Consider the following 15,342-nt stretch of genomic DNA (forward strand, 5'->3'; position numbering starts at 1 on the left):
CAGAAATTCCACAAACATAAAAGCCCCCACTTTTATTTTTTTTATTTTATTTTATTTTATTTTTTTTTTTTTGAGGCGGAGTCTCGCTCTGTCTCCCGGACTGGAGTGCAGTGGCCGGATCTCAGCTCACTGCAAGCTCCGCCTCCCGGGTTTACGCCATTCTCCTGCCTCAGCCTCCCGAGTAGCTGGGACTACAGGCGCCCGCCACCTCGCCCAGCTAGTTTTTGTATTTTTAGTAGAGACGGGGTTTCACCGTGTTAGCCAGGATGGTCTCGATCTCCTGACCTCGTGATCCACCCGTCTCGGCCTCCCAAAGTGCTGGGATTACAGGCTTGAGCCACCGCGCCCGGCCGGAAAGCCCCCACTTTTAGAATAAATTGTAATATCAGCCATTTGCATGCTCAGGATTGTGAGTATAACAGTAGGGTTCCAAAATGGCAATGGCATAAAGCAGGGAAGTAATTGTTTCACAAAAATCCATTTTCCTCTATTTCTTCATTCTGTTTCTAGGGTCAGTGCAAGTATTTTTGCAGTTGAATGGAATAGCAGCTTCTAAGAAATAAAAAACAGATGTTAGAGGAAGGCATTCCAGGGTGAGTCAGGAGAAGCCTTAAGGGTACTCTGTGCTCACAGCTTGCCCTACACTTTTCCTTGCTGTAATCTTGATAGATACCTGCATCCCCAACTCTGCGTAGGCAGCCTCAAGGCCATAGTAGATCTAAAAATGTCAAAATACATTTACTTCCATGCCTGAATGTCCCATGGAAAGAAAAGCTTGACTGATCTCAAAAGGAGTACTCTTAGGTAAAGGAACATACTCTCTTGATTTGCTTTTCAAATCTAGGAAAATATATACAGATAAACTACTTATGGGCAAATATTAATCATATAAAACCAACCTGTTAAAACGAAATGAACTTAATTTTTTTCAACTTTCTGTTTACTAAGGTTGTTCAGTATCAAGTGAAGTTACTCCATATGAAAAAAAAAAGGTAGTGCCCTTTGGAAAGTTATATTAAACATAATAAGTATCATAGTTTCTTGGAAATGTTAGCTAAAGTTTCTATAGAAACTTAGCCACATCACATTGTTAACATGTGTGTGGTATGCATTTTTGAAATAACATGCAATTTATAGCACTGAATTAAAATTGATCTGTGATTGTACCTGCATTTTTGGTATGTTTCTGAAATAGAATAAACATGATTACCTTCTAAATTGAGGATATAGAAAAACATAGGTAGAATGTATTTATACAAGAATATGATAATTTTGTAATAACTTAAAACACCTGAAATCATTCTTTAATTTGTTTAAAAAGCTTTTACATTTCTTTTGGACAGTTTCCACTGAAGTGAAGATTAACATGAGTTAGTCTGTCATTCCTTTACCAAGGGTCTACTGTGGGCAGCTTCCTTTTATAGTGGGTAATATAAAGAAGTATAAAAGGCATTCCCAACATATACCTCTCTATATATTTACTTATGATTAATTCTTTTCTGAAATTCAACTGTTTTGTCTTGTATTGCTGTAAAACTATGCCAAAACCGGCCGGGCACAGTGGCTCACGCCTGTAATCCCAGCACTTTGGGAGGCCGAGACTGGCGGATCACGAGGTCAGGAGATCAAGACCATCCAGGCTAACACGGTGAAACCCCGTCTCTACTAAAAATACAAAAATTAGCCGGGTGTGGTGGCGGGCGCCTGTAGTCCCAGCTACTCGGGAGGCTGAGGCAGGAGAATGGCGTGAACCCGGGAGGCGGAGCTTGTAGTGAGTGGAGATCGCGCCACTGCACTCCAGTCTGCGCGACAGGGAGAGACTCCGTCTCAAAAACAAACAAACAAACAAACAAACACTATGCCAAAACCTACTGTCTCAAAGTACCAACCATTTTATTATTTGCCCATGATTCCGCAGTATGGGCAGAGGGCTTGGAGGGATCAGCTTGTTTCTTATTCTATGTGCCACCAAAGCTTGGGGGCTGCTGGAATGGGCCATAGTCTGGGGTCTCTGTTCTCAAGGTCTGTAGGATTCCTTGGTTGTTTTTCATGTAATCTGTTCGTGTGGTTACTTAGCTTGGGTTTCCTCACACCACGGTGATCTCAGTTTAGTCTGACTTCCCAGAGCATAAAACTGTTAGCTGCCAGGCACCCTCAGAGCTCAGGCCTCCTGCTGGCATAGTGCTATTTTTGCTGCACTGTATTGGTTAAAGCAGGTCACAAGACCCCAGCCCAGATTCAATGTGGGAAGGAATGCCACAAGGTTGTCAATATTGGAGACATAGTTCAGTGGGGGCCATCTTTGGAGGCTAGCTAACACATCAATGTTTATTACAGAAATTCACGAACAAAATACCAAGCCTATTTCCTACCAAATGACCAAAAGCAAAGGAATGCTCAGCTTAATTGTCTTTTACTATACAGAAGTCTACACCCAAATCTTTCTGATGTTTCCATGATCTCTCCCAAATATGTCTCATTCAAATTCTTTCAGCACTGCAGTCTCTTCATTAGGTTCTAGTATGACTCTCATGTACACTAAATGTTTCCAGATGTCTGAATTCCAAAATTCAGAAAAATTAAGATATAACTAGTTTAGTCTATATATTTACAGAGAGTTCTCAACTTTGTAAAATTTTTTAAAATTATTTTTTTCTTTTTTAGAGACAGGGTCTTGCTATGTCACCCAGGCTGGAGTGCAGTGGCACTTGGTCCTAGCTCACTGCAGCCTTGAACTTCTGGGCTGAAGCGATCCTCCTGCCTCAGCCTCCCAAGTAGCTGGGACTATAGACACGTACCGCCATGCCTGGTTAATTTTTAGATTTTTTTTGTAGACATGGGGATTTCGCCATGCTGCCCAGTCTGGTTTGCAACTCCTGAGCTCAAGCGATCCTCCTGCCTTGGCTTCCCAAAGAGCTAGGGTTACAGGCATGAGCCACCACGCTTGGCTAACTTCGTAATTTTTTAATTGCCAATTAGGAACATTAAAAAATGCACCATCTACTATTACTCTTGCTTCTTAAAGGAAAGTATGTTTAATTTTTAAAAAGTAACAGAATTTCATACTAAAGGACAGCCTTCAGTGTGAAACTGGTTACTTTATGAAAACTTACTACATATCTTTATTGTTCTTATTTTGCTGCAAGTCATGAAAATCCCACCAAGGACTGCCACTGGTTCCTGGACCCAGTGTTTGGGAATCCCTAGTCCATTCAGTGTTACTGAACATTTTCAAGGCCTTTAAAAACATTTTTTTTTTTTTTTAATTTTTTGAGACAGAGTCTGGTTCCATCGCCCAGGCTGAAGTGCAGCGACATGATCTCAGCTCACTACAACCTCTGCCTTCCAGGCTCAAGCAATTCTCCCACCTCAGTCCCCTGGGTAGCTGGGACTACAGATGCCACCATGCCTGGTTAATTTTTGTATTCTTTTGTAGAGATAGGGTTTCACCATGTTGCCCAGGCTGGTCTCCAATTCTTGAGTTCAAGTAATCTGCCTGCCTCGGCCTCCAAAAGTGCTGGTATTACAGGTGTGAGCCACCGCACCCACCCTTCAAGACCCTTTTCATTCAACCTGCTAAAATCATTTCACATCTTTACCTAGGGACTATAATCAGATTGATGATATTGCAAATTCTGTAACTCCCTCATTTACATGGCACCATTTAAATCTGTGCTAATGTAAATAATCCAATTGTTAAATACTTGTCACTGTATTAGGACTGGATAGTGTAAACATAGCCAGTAGTTATGAATGGGGGGTTCTGTAGTTAGATTGCCTCTGTTCCAATCAGGGTCTGAGCAAGTATTAACAACATATCTCTCTGCACTTCAGTTTCCCCATCTGTGGCATAGTTTTAAATTGATCATGTATAAAGTGTGTGGAGTAGTACCTAGCACATGGTGAGCACTCAGTATGTTTGTTATATTATTATTATATTTATACATGGCATCAGTATTTTGTACTTACATGTAGGATTTTAACATACTCTACTTTTTTTTTTTTGAGACGGAGTCTCGCTCTATCGCCCAGGCTGGAGTGCAGTGGTGCCATCTCTGGTCACTGCAAGTTCCGCCTCCTGGGTTCACGCCATTCTCCTGCCTCAGCCTCCCGAGTAGCTGGGACTACAGGGGCCCACCACCACGCCCAGCTAATTTCTTGTATTTTTAGTAGAGACGGGGTTTCACCATGTTAGACAGATGGTCTCAATCTCCTGACTTCGCGATACACCCACCTCAGGCTCCCAAAGTGCTGGGACTACAGGTGTGAGCCACTGCACCCGGCCCATACTTTACATTTTAAGGGTGATCTCAAATATCCACAATACTTTGGAAAAGATTAGTCACAATTAGACGATAGAATTTTAAGGTTGGAAGGGAACTTTATTTTGTTTTTATTTATTTATTTTTCTGAGACAGAGTCTCGCTCTGTCACCCAGGCTGGAGTGCAGTGGCGCCATCTTGGCTCACTGCAACCTCCGCCTCCCGGGTTCAAGCAATTCTCCTGCCTCAACCTCCAGAGAAGCTGGAGGTGCCTGCCATCACACCTGGCTAATGGAAGGGAATTTTTAATATCATATGATTCCACCCTATTATAGATGAGGATCTCTTTATTAAAAAAAGTTGGCCAGGCGCGGTGGCTCACGCCTGTAGTCCCAGCACTTTGGGAGGTCGAGGAGGGTGGATCACCAGGTCAGGAGTTCGAGACCAGCCTGACCAACATGGTGAAACCCTGTTTCTACTGAAAATACAAAAATAGGCCAGGGGTAGTGGCTAATGCCTGTAATCCCAGCACTTCCGGAGGGCAAGGTGGGTGGATCACCTGAGATCGGGAGTTCGAGACCAGCCTGACCAACATGGAGAAATCCCATCTCTACCAAAAATACAAAATTAGCAGGGGGTGGTGGCGCATGCCTGTAATCCCAGCTATGCGGGAGGCAGGAGAATCGCTTGAACCCGGGAGGTGGAGGTTGCGGTGAGCCGAGATCGCGACATTGCACACCAGCCTGAGCAACAAGAGTGAAACTCCATCTCAGTACAAAACAAAACACCAAAAATTAGCTGGGCGTGGTGGCACGCGCCTGTAATCCCAGCTACTCCGGAGGCTGAGGCGGGAGAATTGCTTGAACCCGGAGGCGGAGGTTGCAGTGAGCCGGGATGGCGCCACCGCACTCCTGCCTGGGTGACAAGAGCAAAACTCCGCCTCGCAGAAAAAAAAAAAAAAGTTAATTCAGAGTCCATCTATCTTATGGCAGAAGATAACTAGTGATGTGTTACAATCATGAGAAGAGCCTTGTAGGTAAGTAAGCTATATGGACTCCACATATATTTCTAGTAGTTCTGCCAGATTGGTTATCACTTCCACTTATATTTATCAGTGTCATTCATGTATTGTCTTAACTACCTGTATTTTTTCGTATGTGTCTAAATGGAAAGCAACATAATGTTCACTGTTCTCTGAGAACAAAATTCCTAATACCTAAAAATGGTAATAATAATTAAAAAAAGACAAGCAGGGTTTAGGAAATTTATTTTAGGGCAACTGCTAGATTTATTTTAAGCCCTACGCTTAAAAATAAATCTAATTCACATGACCTAAAATGCTGGAGCCAAGAAAAGTCACTGCAAAGGCATTTAATGAAATACCTGGTTTGTCTAGTTGTCTTTGCTATGATTTTTGTATAAACCAAGAACGTCCTATCTTGATATATACAGTGGATTTTATATCTAAATATTTCTTGTATTTAATAAAAATAGAAATAGACTTTTTTTCAAACAATATAAGATTATCCTAACCTCTGACTCACATCGTAAGGTTGGTGGACTGTTCAGATGCTGTACGATGCTTTTTATCCCGATGCTTTTTGGTTCATCTGTAGCATTTTCCATCATGGGGTAAAAGATCCACATTTTCTATTTCTAGTGATCCTTCATTTGATTTCTGAGCAAAAATAAAGTTTGATTAGAAATGCATTAAGGTAGATTTCCTGCTGAAACCAGTGAAAAACATAACTTTATCAGCGGGGGTGAGTGACAAATCTTTCACCTTTCCTCACACCACAGTCAGTGAAGCAACGAACTAGGAGAAATGCCTATTATTCTCATGTCCTACGTCAGTTCTGATAAAAATCACACTTAGTTTCACTGAATGTTTTGACATTGAAACGACAGCATTACACGTCCAGGAGAGAACTACAGTGGGGGTGTTAATGAAGTAAGAGAACTAATATGAATAACTTAAAAATATTGATTTTTTTCCACGGGATTATTTTCCTTTAAAAAAATTAAATTGAGCTTGACTTCTATTGACTGTATCTTCCGGAGTCAATATTTTATGGCTCCCCTGACACACACGCCTGGCGTGGGAGGGTTGAGCGCTTCGAAACTTTCCCAGTGAATCGTAAATGGGTTCAAGGCTAGGGCTCCGGAGGGCTATCCATGGAGTACCACCGAAAACCAAACGCCACCGAAAACCAAACGCCACTAAAAGCTGGTACCTGCCCACGAAAAGGCTTCCTGCCTAAAGAAGAACGTATCACCCCATCCTAACAGTAACAAGGAGAACAAGCACTCCCTCCTCGTCAGAAGTCTCTGGACTGGCTATAACCCAGAGGAAACAGAGCTGGGGCATCTGCCGGGACAGCGACCAGAAGCAGCCAGAGCTCCGCCTCTGTCCGGACCTCCAAGGCGGCTCCAGAGCCCTGCAAGGCTCCTCAGAGCCGGCCAAGGCTAGGACCCTACCGGCAGCTGCTTACCCCACGTCGGCTCCTCCCAGCGGTCCGCCTTCTCCGCCCGCCTGCCCGCAAGGCCCCGCCCACCTCACCGCCCCGCCCCGCCCTGCGGAGGCGACAGCGTGCGCGCGCGCGCGCGCGGGGTCCCGGCTGGTTCCCCTTCCGAGCGTCCGCGCCCCGCATGCGCAGTCTGCGCCGGCGGTCTCCGTTTGTTTGAACAGGAAGGCGGACATATTAGTCCCTCTCGGCCCCCCTCGCCCCACCCCCCCAGGCATTCGCCGCCGCGACTCGCCCTTTCCCCGGCTGGGACCGCAGCCCCTCCCAGGAGCTCCCCCATCAGCAGCCGCCGGGACCCAACTATCGTCTTCCTCTTCGCCCGCTCTCCAGCCTTTCCTCTGCTAAGTCTCCATCGGGCATCGACCTCGCCCTGCCCCACCGGACACCGTAGCAGCAGCCCCAGCAGCGACTGGACAAAATGGGAGAGTGAGGCTGTCCCGCGGGGAGCAGCTCGTGGCCGAGACTGATCGGTGCGTCGGGCCGGGCCAAGTAGAGCCGGGGACGCGGGGCTAGACCGTCTACAGCGCCTCTGAGCGGAGCGGGCCGGGCCCGTGGCCCGAGCTGCGGCCGCAGCTGGCACAGCTCCTCACCCGCCCTTCGCTTTCGCCTTTCCTCTTCTCCCTCCCTTGTTGCCCCGAGGGAGTCTCCACCCTGCTTCTCTTTCTCTCCCCGCTCCTGCCCATCTCGGGACGGGGACCCCTCCATGGCGACGGCGGCCGGGGCCCGCTAGGCTGAAGCACCTCGCCGGAGCGACAAGGCTGGTGGCGACGGCGCTGTCGGCTGTCGTGGGGGCTGCCGGGTGGGATGCGACTTTGGGCGTCCGAGCGGCTGTGGGTCGCTGTTGCCCCCGGCCCGGGGTCTGGAGAGCGGAGGTCCCCTCAGTGAGGGGAAGAAGGGGGAACCGGGCGCACCTGGTGACCCTGAGGTTCCGGCTCCTCCGCCCCGCGGCTGCGAACCCACCGCGGAGGAAGTTGGTTGAAATTGCTTTCCGCTGCTGGTGCTGGTACGAGGGCATTGTCACAGCAGCAGCAACATGTCGACTGGGGACAGTTTTGAGACTCGATTTGAAAAAATCGACAACCTGCTGCGGGATCCCAAATCGGAAGTGAATTCGGATTGTTTGCTGGTGAGTAGCGCTGTTCTCTTTTGCTTGTCTGGGGTTTTGCATGTCTTTCCTTCCTCTTGCATTACTCTGGTTCGCTGCAAAAGAAAGTCTCAGGTGTGCATAATCGTCTTGGAAAACGCTAGATTTCTGCTTCCCGAAGAATCTTGGAGTACCATTAACATCTCATGGCGTGGTCCTGTTTGCCATTTGACTGGCTCTGTACTACTCTCTGAACTTTTAATTCTGACTCAGTTCATGAGTACCCGAAAGATGCTTACAAACTGCTATTGCAGGCATCCTATAAAAAGTTATTACGTCAGAGTTACTGCAACGTATGTAGTTTGTTGAATGGCGATCGTAGTAATATTAATCTTTTTGATCAGTTTGACAGTTAAATTGAAAAGACAACTTTGCTTTTTTTTTTTTTTTTTTTGCGATTTAGCTCCTAGGGGTTTAGTTTTTAGCCTTGAAAGTGACAACGGATAATTGATATTGAGCAAGTGATTTTTGAGCCAAAATTTCATAGGTGATTTGAGTTTGAAGGAACTTTTGGCTGAACTATTGTAAAAACCCAAGATAATTGGTCATATGTCATTACAATGTTAACTTATTATATTATTGGTTACAAAAGTACCGACCATACAGTTATTGTAACTTTTTGGTGGTGTGGCACTTAACATTGTCACTTTTAAAACATTCTAAAGAGGGTTTTATGACATGAAAAACCAAAATCCCATTTTAAAAATAGTTAAGTGGTTGATAACCTACAGTTATCTGTAAATAATTGGAATTCTTAGGTTTGATACATTTCCTCTGTAAACGAGTTTCTGAACACCTAAGGGTTATATAATATTTCTCTTTTAGTCCAAACAAAGCCACACAATCTCTAAAAATAAGGTTTCAGGGAGTATGTATATGGACAGGATTTCACAAAGTCGTCAGTGAAATAATGTTAGATATGCTCAATTTTGGGAATTAAGATTAAGGAAACAAAATAATACCATTCAAAAAAATAATACAATTCAAAAATCCCATCTTGAATCAAAGGAAAATTAATGTAGATTGTTTAAAATTAACGTGCATATTTTTCCACGTGTATGGGCTTTACAAGAAGCTTCCCAAAACTTTCAGAATTGTTTTAAGCATCCCTGACCAGGAAATAAGAGTATTGTGGGTTGTTAGAAATGTCTTACCACATTATGGATGCTCTTCATATTGAGAAATAGTAAAGAAGGTTGATGCACAATGGATTTTAAAACATTTTATTAAACGAGATAAGTGGAAGGAATTAGAATATATCTTTCTAGTAAGGATTTCTATAACTTCTAAGAAGTCTGATTTATCTTTTAATATTTATCCAGTTTTCATGTATTTTTGAGTTTATTTTGCTTTTCGATCTCCTTATTACATGAGATGGTGTTATAAGGAGGGTTTTGTAGCTTTCTTTTTTTATTTTAATCATCTTCTAGCCTCTTACTATAGCTTCATTTGGTGGGGACCTTTATTTAGATGTGGAGGATACAAGGAAATATAAGTCATGGACTCTTTCCCTGAGAGTCCAATCTATTTAATGGAAGACAAAACCTTATCTCACATATGTACACAGAAACAAAGCCAAACACTTCACAGATTGAGAAACGTGATAAATTCCAGATGATTGTTTAGATAATGTATGCTCTTGGAAATTGAGAGGAAGAAGTCACTGTGAATTGAGAAAGCCAAAGTATGTTTTATGATGGATAGATAGGATTTAGATAGAGGGTACTCAGGAGGAGTGGAGGATAACGTGAATAGAGGATGGAGGCATGACTGGCTATGACAGGTTTGGGGAAACAAGGAAGATAAGGTTGGAAGGAAAGATTAGGGTTAGATTGTGGAGGATTTGATTGGTAGGCTAGGGATTTTGGACTGTCTTTACAATGTTGTGGCTGTTAAATATTTATAAATAAGACCCTGCTAGGATGAATGAGGAAGATGAATCTATTGTGTGGAAGATGGGTTAGCGTGGGAAAAGATTGGAGAGGTGGTGAGATTGGATGGTTTTAAAAAATTATTATTGTAATAGTCCAGAAATGATTGAAGCCCAAAATTGGGGCATGAGAATGAGAAAAGAAGAATTAATGGAACTTTATTGGCAGGCTTGGGGAAAAGAAGGGGAACCAAAGAGAGAGGCAGTAGTCAGATGACCCTAAAAAAGTTGAGCCTGGATTATGGGGAGAATGGTAAAAATAGCAAAGTCAGGTTTGGAAATTGCTTGGCTTTGAAGAATAGGCCTACAGATAAATTCAATTTTAGATTTGTTGTGTTTGAGGGGATAGTGGAACAATCATGAGGAAATGACCTGTAGACTGTTAGAGATACAGAACTGAGCTCATAATTACAGATAATGATTTGGAAGTCATTTGCACAAAGGTGCAAGTTGATATGATGATAAAGGGAGAAACAGTGGAGGGAAAACAGGGTGAAAGATGAAGGTTGAACAAGGAGGAAGAGTGGAGGAAGTAAGCAATCAAGGCCTCTGGAGTTAGGACAGCCAGGTATCATGGAGGCCAACACTTCTAAAACAACATTTTGAAAAAGAGAATAGTCAACAGACAGATTTGGTTGTTTTTTTCCCCTTGAAATCTTATAATCTTGTCCCCTTTTAATGTTTAGTTCCACAGCTGTTTATTGATAGTTGTTACTGAAATATTATTAGCCTATCAATCTGAACTTGGTAAAGACTGAATTTTCCTTTTTTTTTCTGAGATGGAATCTCACTCTGTTGCCCAGGCTGTAGTGCGGTGGTGCGATCTTGGCTCACTGCACCTCCGCCTCCCATGTTCAAGTGATTCTCCTGCCTCAGTCCCCGTGAGTAGTTGGGATTACAGGCGTGCACTACCACACCCGGCTAATTTCCGTATTTTTAGTAGAGATGGGGTTTCATGTTGGCCAGGCTGGTCTTGTACTCCTGACCGCAAGTAAACTGCCCGCCTCGGCCTCCCAGAGTGCTGGGATTACAGGTGTGAGCCACCGTGCCTGGCCCAAGACTGAATTTCCTTTGGAGACAAAAAGTCCTTTTTTTCCGGTTTTGTAGTATCTAGCATGAATTTTCTTTGCATGATGTCTTATGTTTAACATTGAGCATTCATTCATTCATTCATTCTGTCATTCACAGTGACCTATCAGGTGACTTCAACTTTTTCAGTGAGTTTGTTCTTGTTCTCCCCTATCTGGACTTTGGACTTCTCATATATTATAGGAGCAAAACTCCTTTTACATTGGTTGCCTTTCTCTATTATTTTGACTTTTGCTGATTTGTTTAACTGATACTTACTTATTAGTGTGTATTATGTGCCATAGGCAATTTAGTTCTAGGGTTTTTAGTATATGCAAATATTTTAAAATCTGAAAAAGTCTGCAGTCGGAAACACTTCGAGTCCCAAGCATTTTTTTTTTTTTTTTTTTTTTTTTTTTTTTTTTTTTTTTTTTTTGAGACGGAGTCTTGCTCTGTCGCCCGGTCTGGAGTGCAGTGGCCGGGTCTCAGCTCACTGCAAGCTCCGCCTCCCGGGTTTACGCCATTCTCCTGCCTCAGCCTCCGAGCAGCTGGGACCACAGGCGCCCGCCATGTCGCCCGGCTAGTTTTTTTTGTATTTTTTTTTTAGTAGAGACGGGGTTCACCGTGTTAGCAGGATGGTCTCGATCTCCTGACCTCGTGATCCGCCCGTCTCGGCCTCCCAAAGTGCTGGGATTACAGGCTTGAGCCACCGCGCCCGGCCGAGTCCCAAGCATTTTAAACAAGGGATACTCAACCTGCAGTAGTGTAGAATAATGTAGCTGGAAGAACTCTGGTAAGTGGGTATCCAACCTTTTCTGGAACACCTATAATTTTTTTCAAGAACTAAGTAAGTTCAGTCTTCATATTATGTATAAAAGCTAAAATAGTCTGCAAATATTAAGCTATATTATGATAACCATTCGCTTGTTTCCTAGAGCATTCAAATTTAGTCAGCTTTGCTTTTCTGTAAGTCATATTCTTTCCAGTGTCCTAATAGTTGTCCTTCTTACTGTCCATGTTACAGTTTATAAGGATTATCGGGAGCTATTTCCCTTTTTCTGACTTCCTTATCTTCTAATTATTTTGTCTAGGGCCTGTAATCATTTCTCAGTGATTTTGAGTACCCTTGAAAACAGAGTAAGGGATAGAGTTTAGTTAAGTCTGTTTAATCTTTGCAGAGGAAAAGATGCTTATGATTTGTAAATTAAAAAGGAAAAACAAGGCCAGGTACAGTGGCTCATGCCTGTAATCCCAGCACTTTGGGAGGCCAAGGCAGGTGAATAGCTTGAGCCCAGGAGTTTTTGAGAGCAGCTTGAGCAACATGATGAAATCCCGTTTCTACCAAAAATGCAAAAAATTAGCCAGGCATAATGGCATGCGCCTCTGGTCCCAGCTTCTGGAAGGCTGAGGCCAGAGAACTGCTTGAGCCCAGGATGGGGAGGTTGCAATGAGCCGAGATTGTGCCACTGCATTCCAGCCTGGGCCACACAGTAAGAACCTGTCTTAAAAGGAAAAACAAAAGTGGTTGGGAGGGTTATGGATATATTTGTTTTGAAGTTTGACATACTTTTCCTGAAAATACAGCCATCCTGCTTGTAGCATATTTATTAGCACACTGCTTCACGATGCCAGTTAAGAATATGACCTTTCCACTTTTCTTCTGGCTGGTGAAGGTGTAGCAATGGGTGAGTGGAGGAGATGGAAGGGAACCAATGTTAGTCGAACAGTGCATGTTGAGTTCTAACACTGTGCCGTTCCTTTTGTACATGTTTGTCACTACTATTTCTCATTAGGGAGTTGTTCAGAATGTGGAAGATAAACGTAAATGAAATTTCTGGTGTTAGTATTTGAGTTTTTCTTCCTTTAAATTATCTTCCTGGGCTCTCTTGACCTAGTGCTTTCCCATCTTTTCATTCTTTTTTTCTTTGCCTCCATCTTTGGCCTATAATGCTTACCTTTGTCTTCACTCTCTTGGAGAATTCATCCATTCTTACAGCTTCAATTACTGTTATCTCTATGCACATGATACCCAAATCTTTATTTTTAGTCTTTTGTTTCAAACCGTAAATATCTGACTGCCTTGTAAGCATCTCTACTTGGATGTCATGTTAGTCTCAAATCCCTCGTATTCCAAAACAGGCTTCCTCCCATAAACTTACCTGTTTTGTCATTAATTCCACTATTGTCCCTCTCACTAAACTGGAATTTTTGTTGTGAACTTTTTTGACAGTGTTAGTCCGCACATTGGGTTATTACAGCAGATTTTGGGTAGCATTTTAGAATCTAGATTATTGCTGTCTAATTCCCGGTACGCCTTGCCAGTTGAACTGATCAGTTTTGGGGATATATTACTCTTGGAATGAAAAGACCTGAGGTCATTAAATCTTTGAGCCTCAAAGTTGTATCTCTGCCAGTGTTCCTAATTTGTGTGTTAATAGGTGTTATTAGTATCAATTGCGTATCTGGTTAGTTTGGACCAGACTTTTTTGGATGTTAGTATGTTGAAGGAACTTCTTTAAAAAAAAAACAAGTTACTGTCCTAATTCATTTTTATTCATTCAGCAAATCTTTGTATAGGGCCTAAACTTGGATTGAAATCTAGGCTCTGCCATGTATTTGCTGAAATATTTTAGGGGGTTATTTTAACCTGTCAATGCTATTTCATCTTCAGAAAAATAAGGGGATAAAAGTACTAGATTGTTGTAAGAATTGAATAATACAGTCAAAACAACTATCACAGCATTTGGTATTTAGTAAGCAATTGTAATATGTCATATTTATAATATTTCTGTTAGATACTAGTCAGTGTGCTCAGTCTAGAAGTTGATGTTTATTGTCTTCTCTAAGTGCAGAGTAATTTATCTAGCACCTCAAACTGCTCATAAATTCAGAATCTAGCTGTGCATTAATGACATCTAAGCCAATTGTAACTGTAAATTGAGACATTTATTAATAGATAGATTGAATAAATGGGGAGGATCTTTTATGGACTGTTTATTTGTTTAGTCATGATTTATAACATGGTATCTACTTTGTGCCAAGGGTTTAGTTGGATATAAAAGGCAATTGGGAACTAATTTATGGAGATTGAGTTGTTATCTTGTTCTCTTTCTGTATGTATCTTTTATACTTTCAGTATGTGTTCTGTAAATAGGCCCTCTTGCACTACAGCCACCCTGTGGGTGTGTAGAGAGGTGGCTCAGAGTAACAGCTGAGATATGAATTAGTTAATTCATTAATCTTTTGAGTCAGAAATATTTTTAATCCAGAAGAAGGAGCTACATGTAAAATTTTATGTTGAACAAAGAGTAAATTCTCAGTTTTAGATTAGATTTTGCATAATTTTACACTAGTTTTACTTCATGATTGTAAGTTTTGGTGTTATGGATATATGGTGAAAACTGCAGATTCTATTATGATAATTGATAGAAAAACCCACTTACCAGGAAATACTACATACAGAGTTCTGTTGCTGAAGATAATCCAATAGCTCTACTTCTCCATTCTCATCCCCGCTAAAAAGGGGGCATATCCATTTAGTTTAAGCCCACAGTATAGCTGTTGGATACAACACACATGTGTTCAAGAAGATGAACAGATAGTACTGCAATTCGCAATGGAAAGTATTTATTCTTAAAAATATGCCATTGGTGTGGTGTTGTGAAAATAACACTGGACTGAAAATTCAGAGCATAGTCTTGTTTTACTGTTAACTCTCTGTGTGATGAAGTACATAATTTTTCTTATCTAACTTTCAGTTTCCCTATTTGTAGAACAAAGGTTGGACCAGATAGTTGCTGATGTCCCTTGTATCTCTGAAAATTCTATTATAGGCTTGGCATGGTGGCTCACACCTGTAATCCTAGCACTTTTGGAGGCCAAGGTGCATGTATCCCTTGAGCCCAGGAGTTTGAGACCGGCCTGGGCAACAGAGAGAGACCTCGGCTCTACAAAAAAAATAAAAATATTACCTGGGTGTTGTGGCTTCCACCTGTAGTCTCAGCTACTTGGGAGACTGAGGTAGCAAGATTGCTTGAGCTCAGGAGGTTGAGGCTGCAATGAGCCATGTTGGTGCCACTGCACTCTAGTCTGGTTGTCAAAGTGAGACTCTATCTCAAATAAATAAATAAATAAATAAATAAATAAAATAAAAATTCTATGAGACTTTGTTTATTACACTTCAATTAAAACTTCAAAAAATTGTCATTGATTTATTATTTAAGAAATAAAACTTAAACAGTTAAATGATGTTGGGGTAGAAATGTAAGACTGTCAGCCATCTTTAGTAAGTGCTGTTTTTGGAACTAGTTCCTACATTAATTTCAATAGTTATATTTGGCATTAGTTTTTGAATTTGTGACTTATGTTCATAACTGTAGAGGTATGAACAGAGGAAGTATAATTTTTCATTTG

The 15,342-nt window shown here is 42.1% G+C and overlaps 1 protein-coding gene and 1 long non-coding RNA gene across 3 annotated transcripts in view; one reads left to right on the plus strand and one right to left on the minus strand.

The window, feature by feature from the left end:
• Positions 1–363: 363 nt before the first annotated feature.
• LOC117064082 lies at positions 364–6,817 on the minus strand. The gene is made up of 3 exons (XR_004429261.1): positions 6,755–6,817; positions 5,807–5,940; positions 364–552 (listed from the first exon to the last, which is right to left on the minus strand). It is a non-coding gene; the product is annotated as an uncharacterized LOC117064082 (long non-coding RNA).
• Positions 6,818–7,065: 248 nt separating this feature from the next.
• Positions 7,066–15,342, plus strand: part of ROCK1 (Rho associated coiled-coil containing protein kinase 1) — a 155,792-nt gene continuing 147,515 nt past the window's right edge. The window contains exon 1 of one of the 2 annotated variants that reach the window (XM_033178174.1): positions 7,066–7,913. In XM_033178174.1, coding sequence (XP_033034065.1) covers positions 7,821–7,913 — 93 coding nt within the window. In that variant the 5' untranslated portion in view covers positions 7,066–7,820. The remainder of the gene's footprint in view (positions 7,914–15,342) is intronic. The other variant, XM_033178175.1, reaches the window with a different exon arrangement.

This window comes from Trachypithecus francoisi, unplaced genomic scaffold (genome assembly GCF_009764315.1).
Source record: "Trachypithecus francoisi isolate TF-2019V2 unplaced genomic scaffold, Tfra_2.0 Lachesis_group19, whole genome shotgun sequence".
NCBI lineage: Eukaryota > Metazoa > Chordata > Mammalia > Primates > Cercopithecidae > Trachypithecus > Trachypithecus francoisi.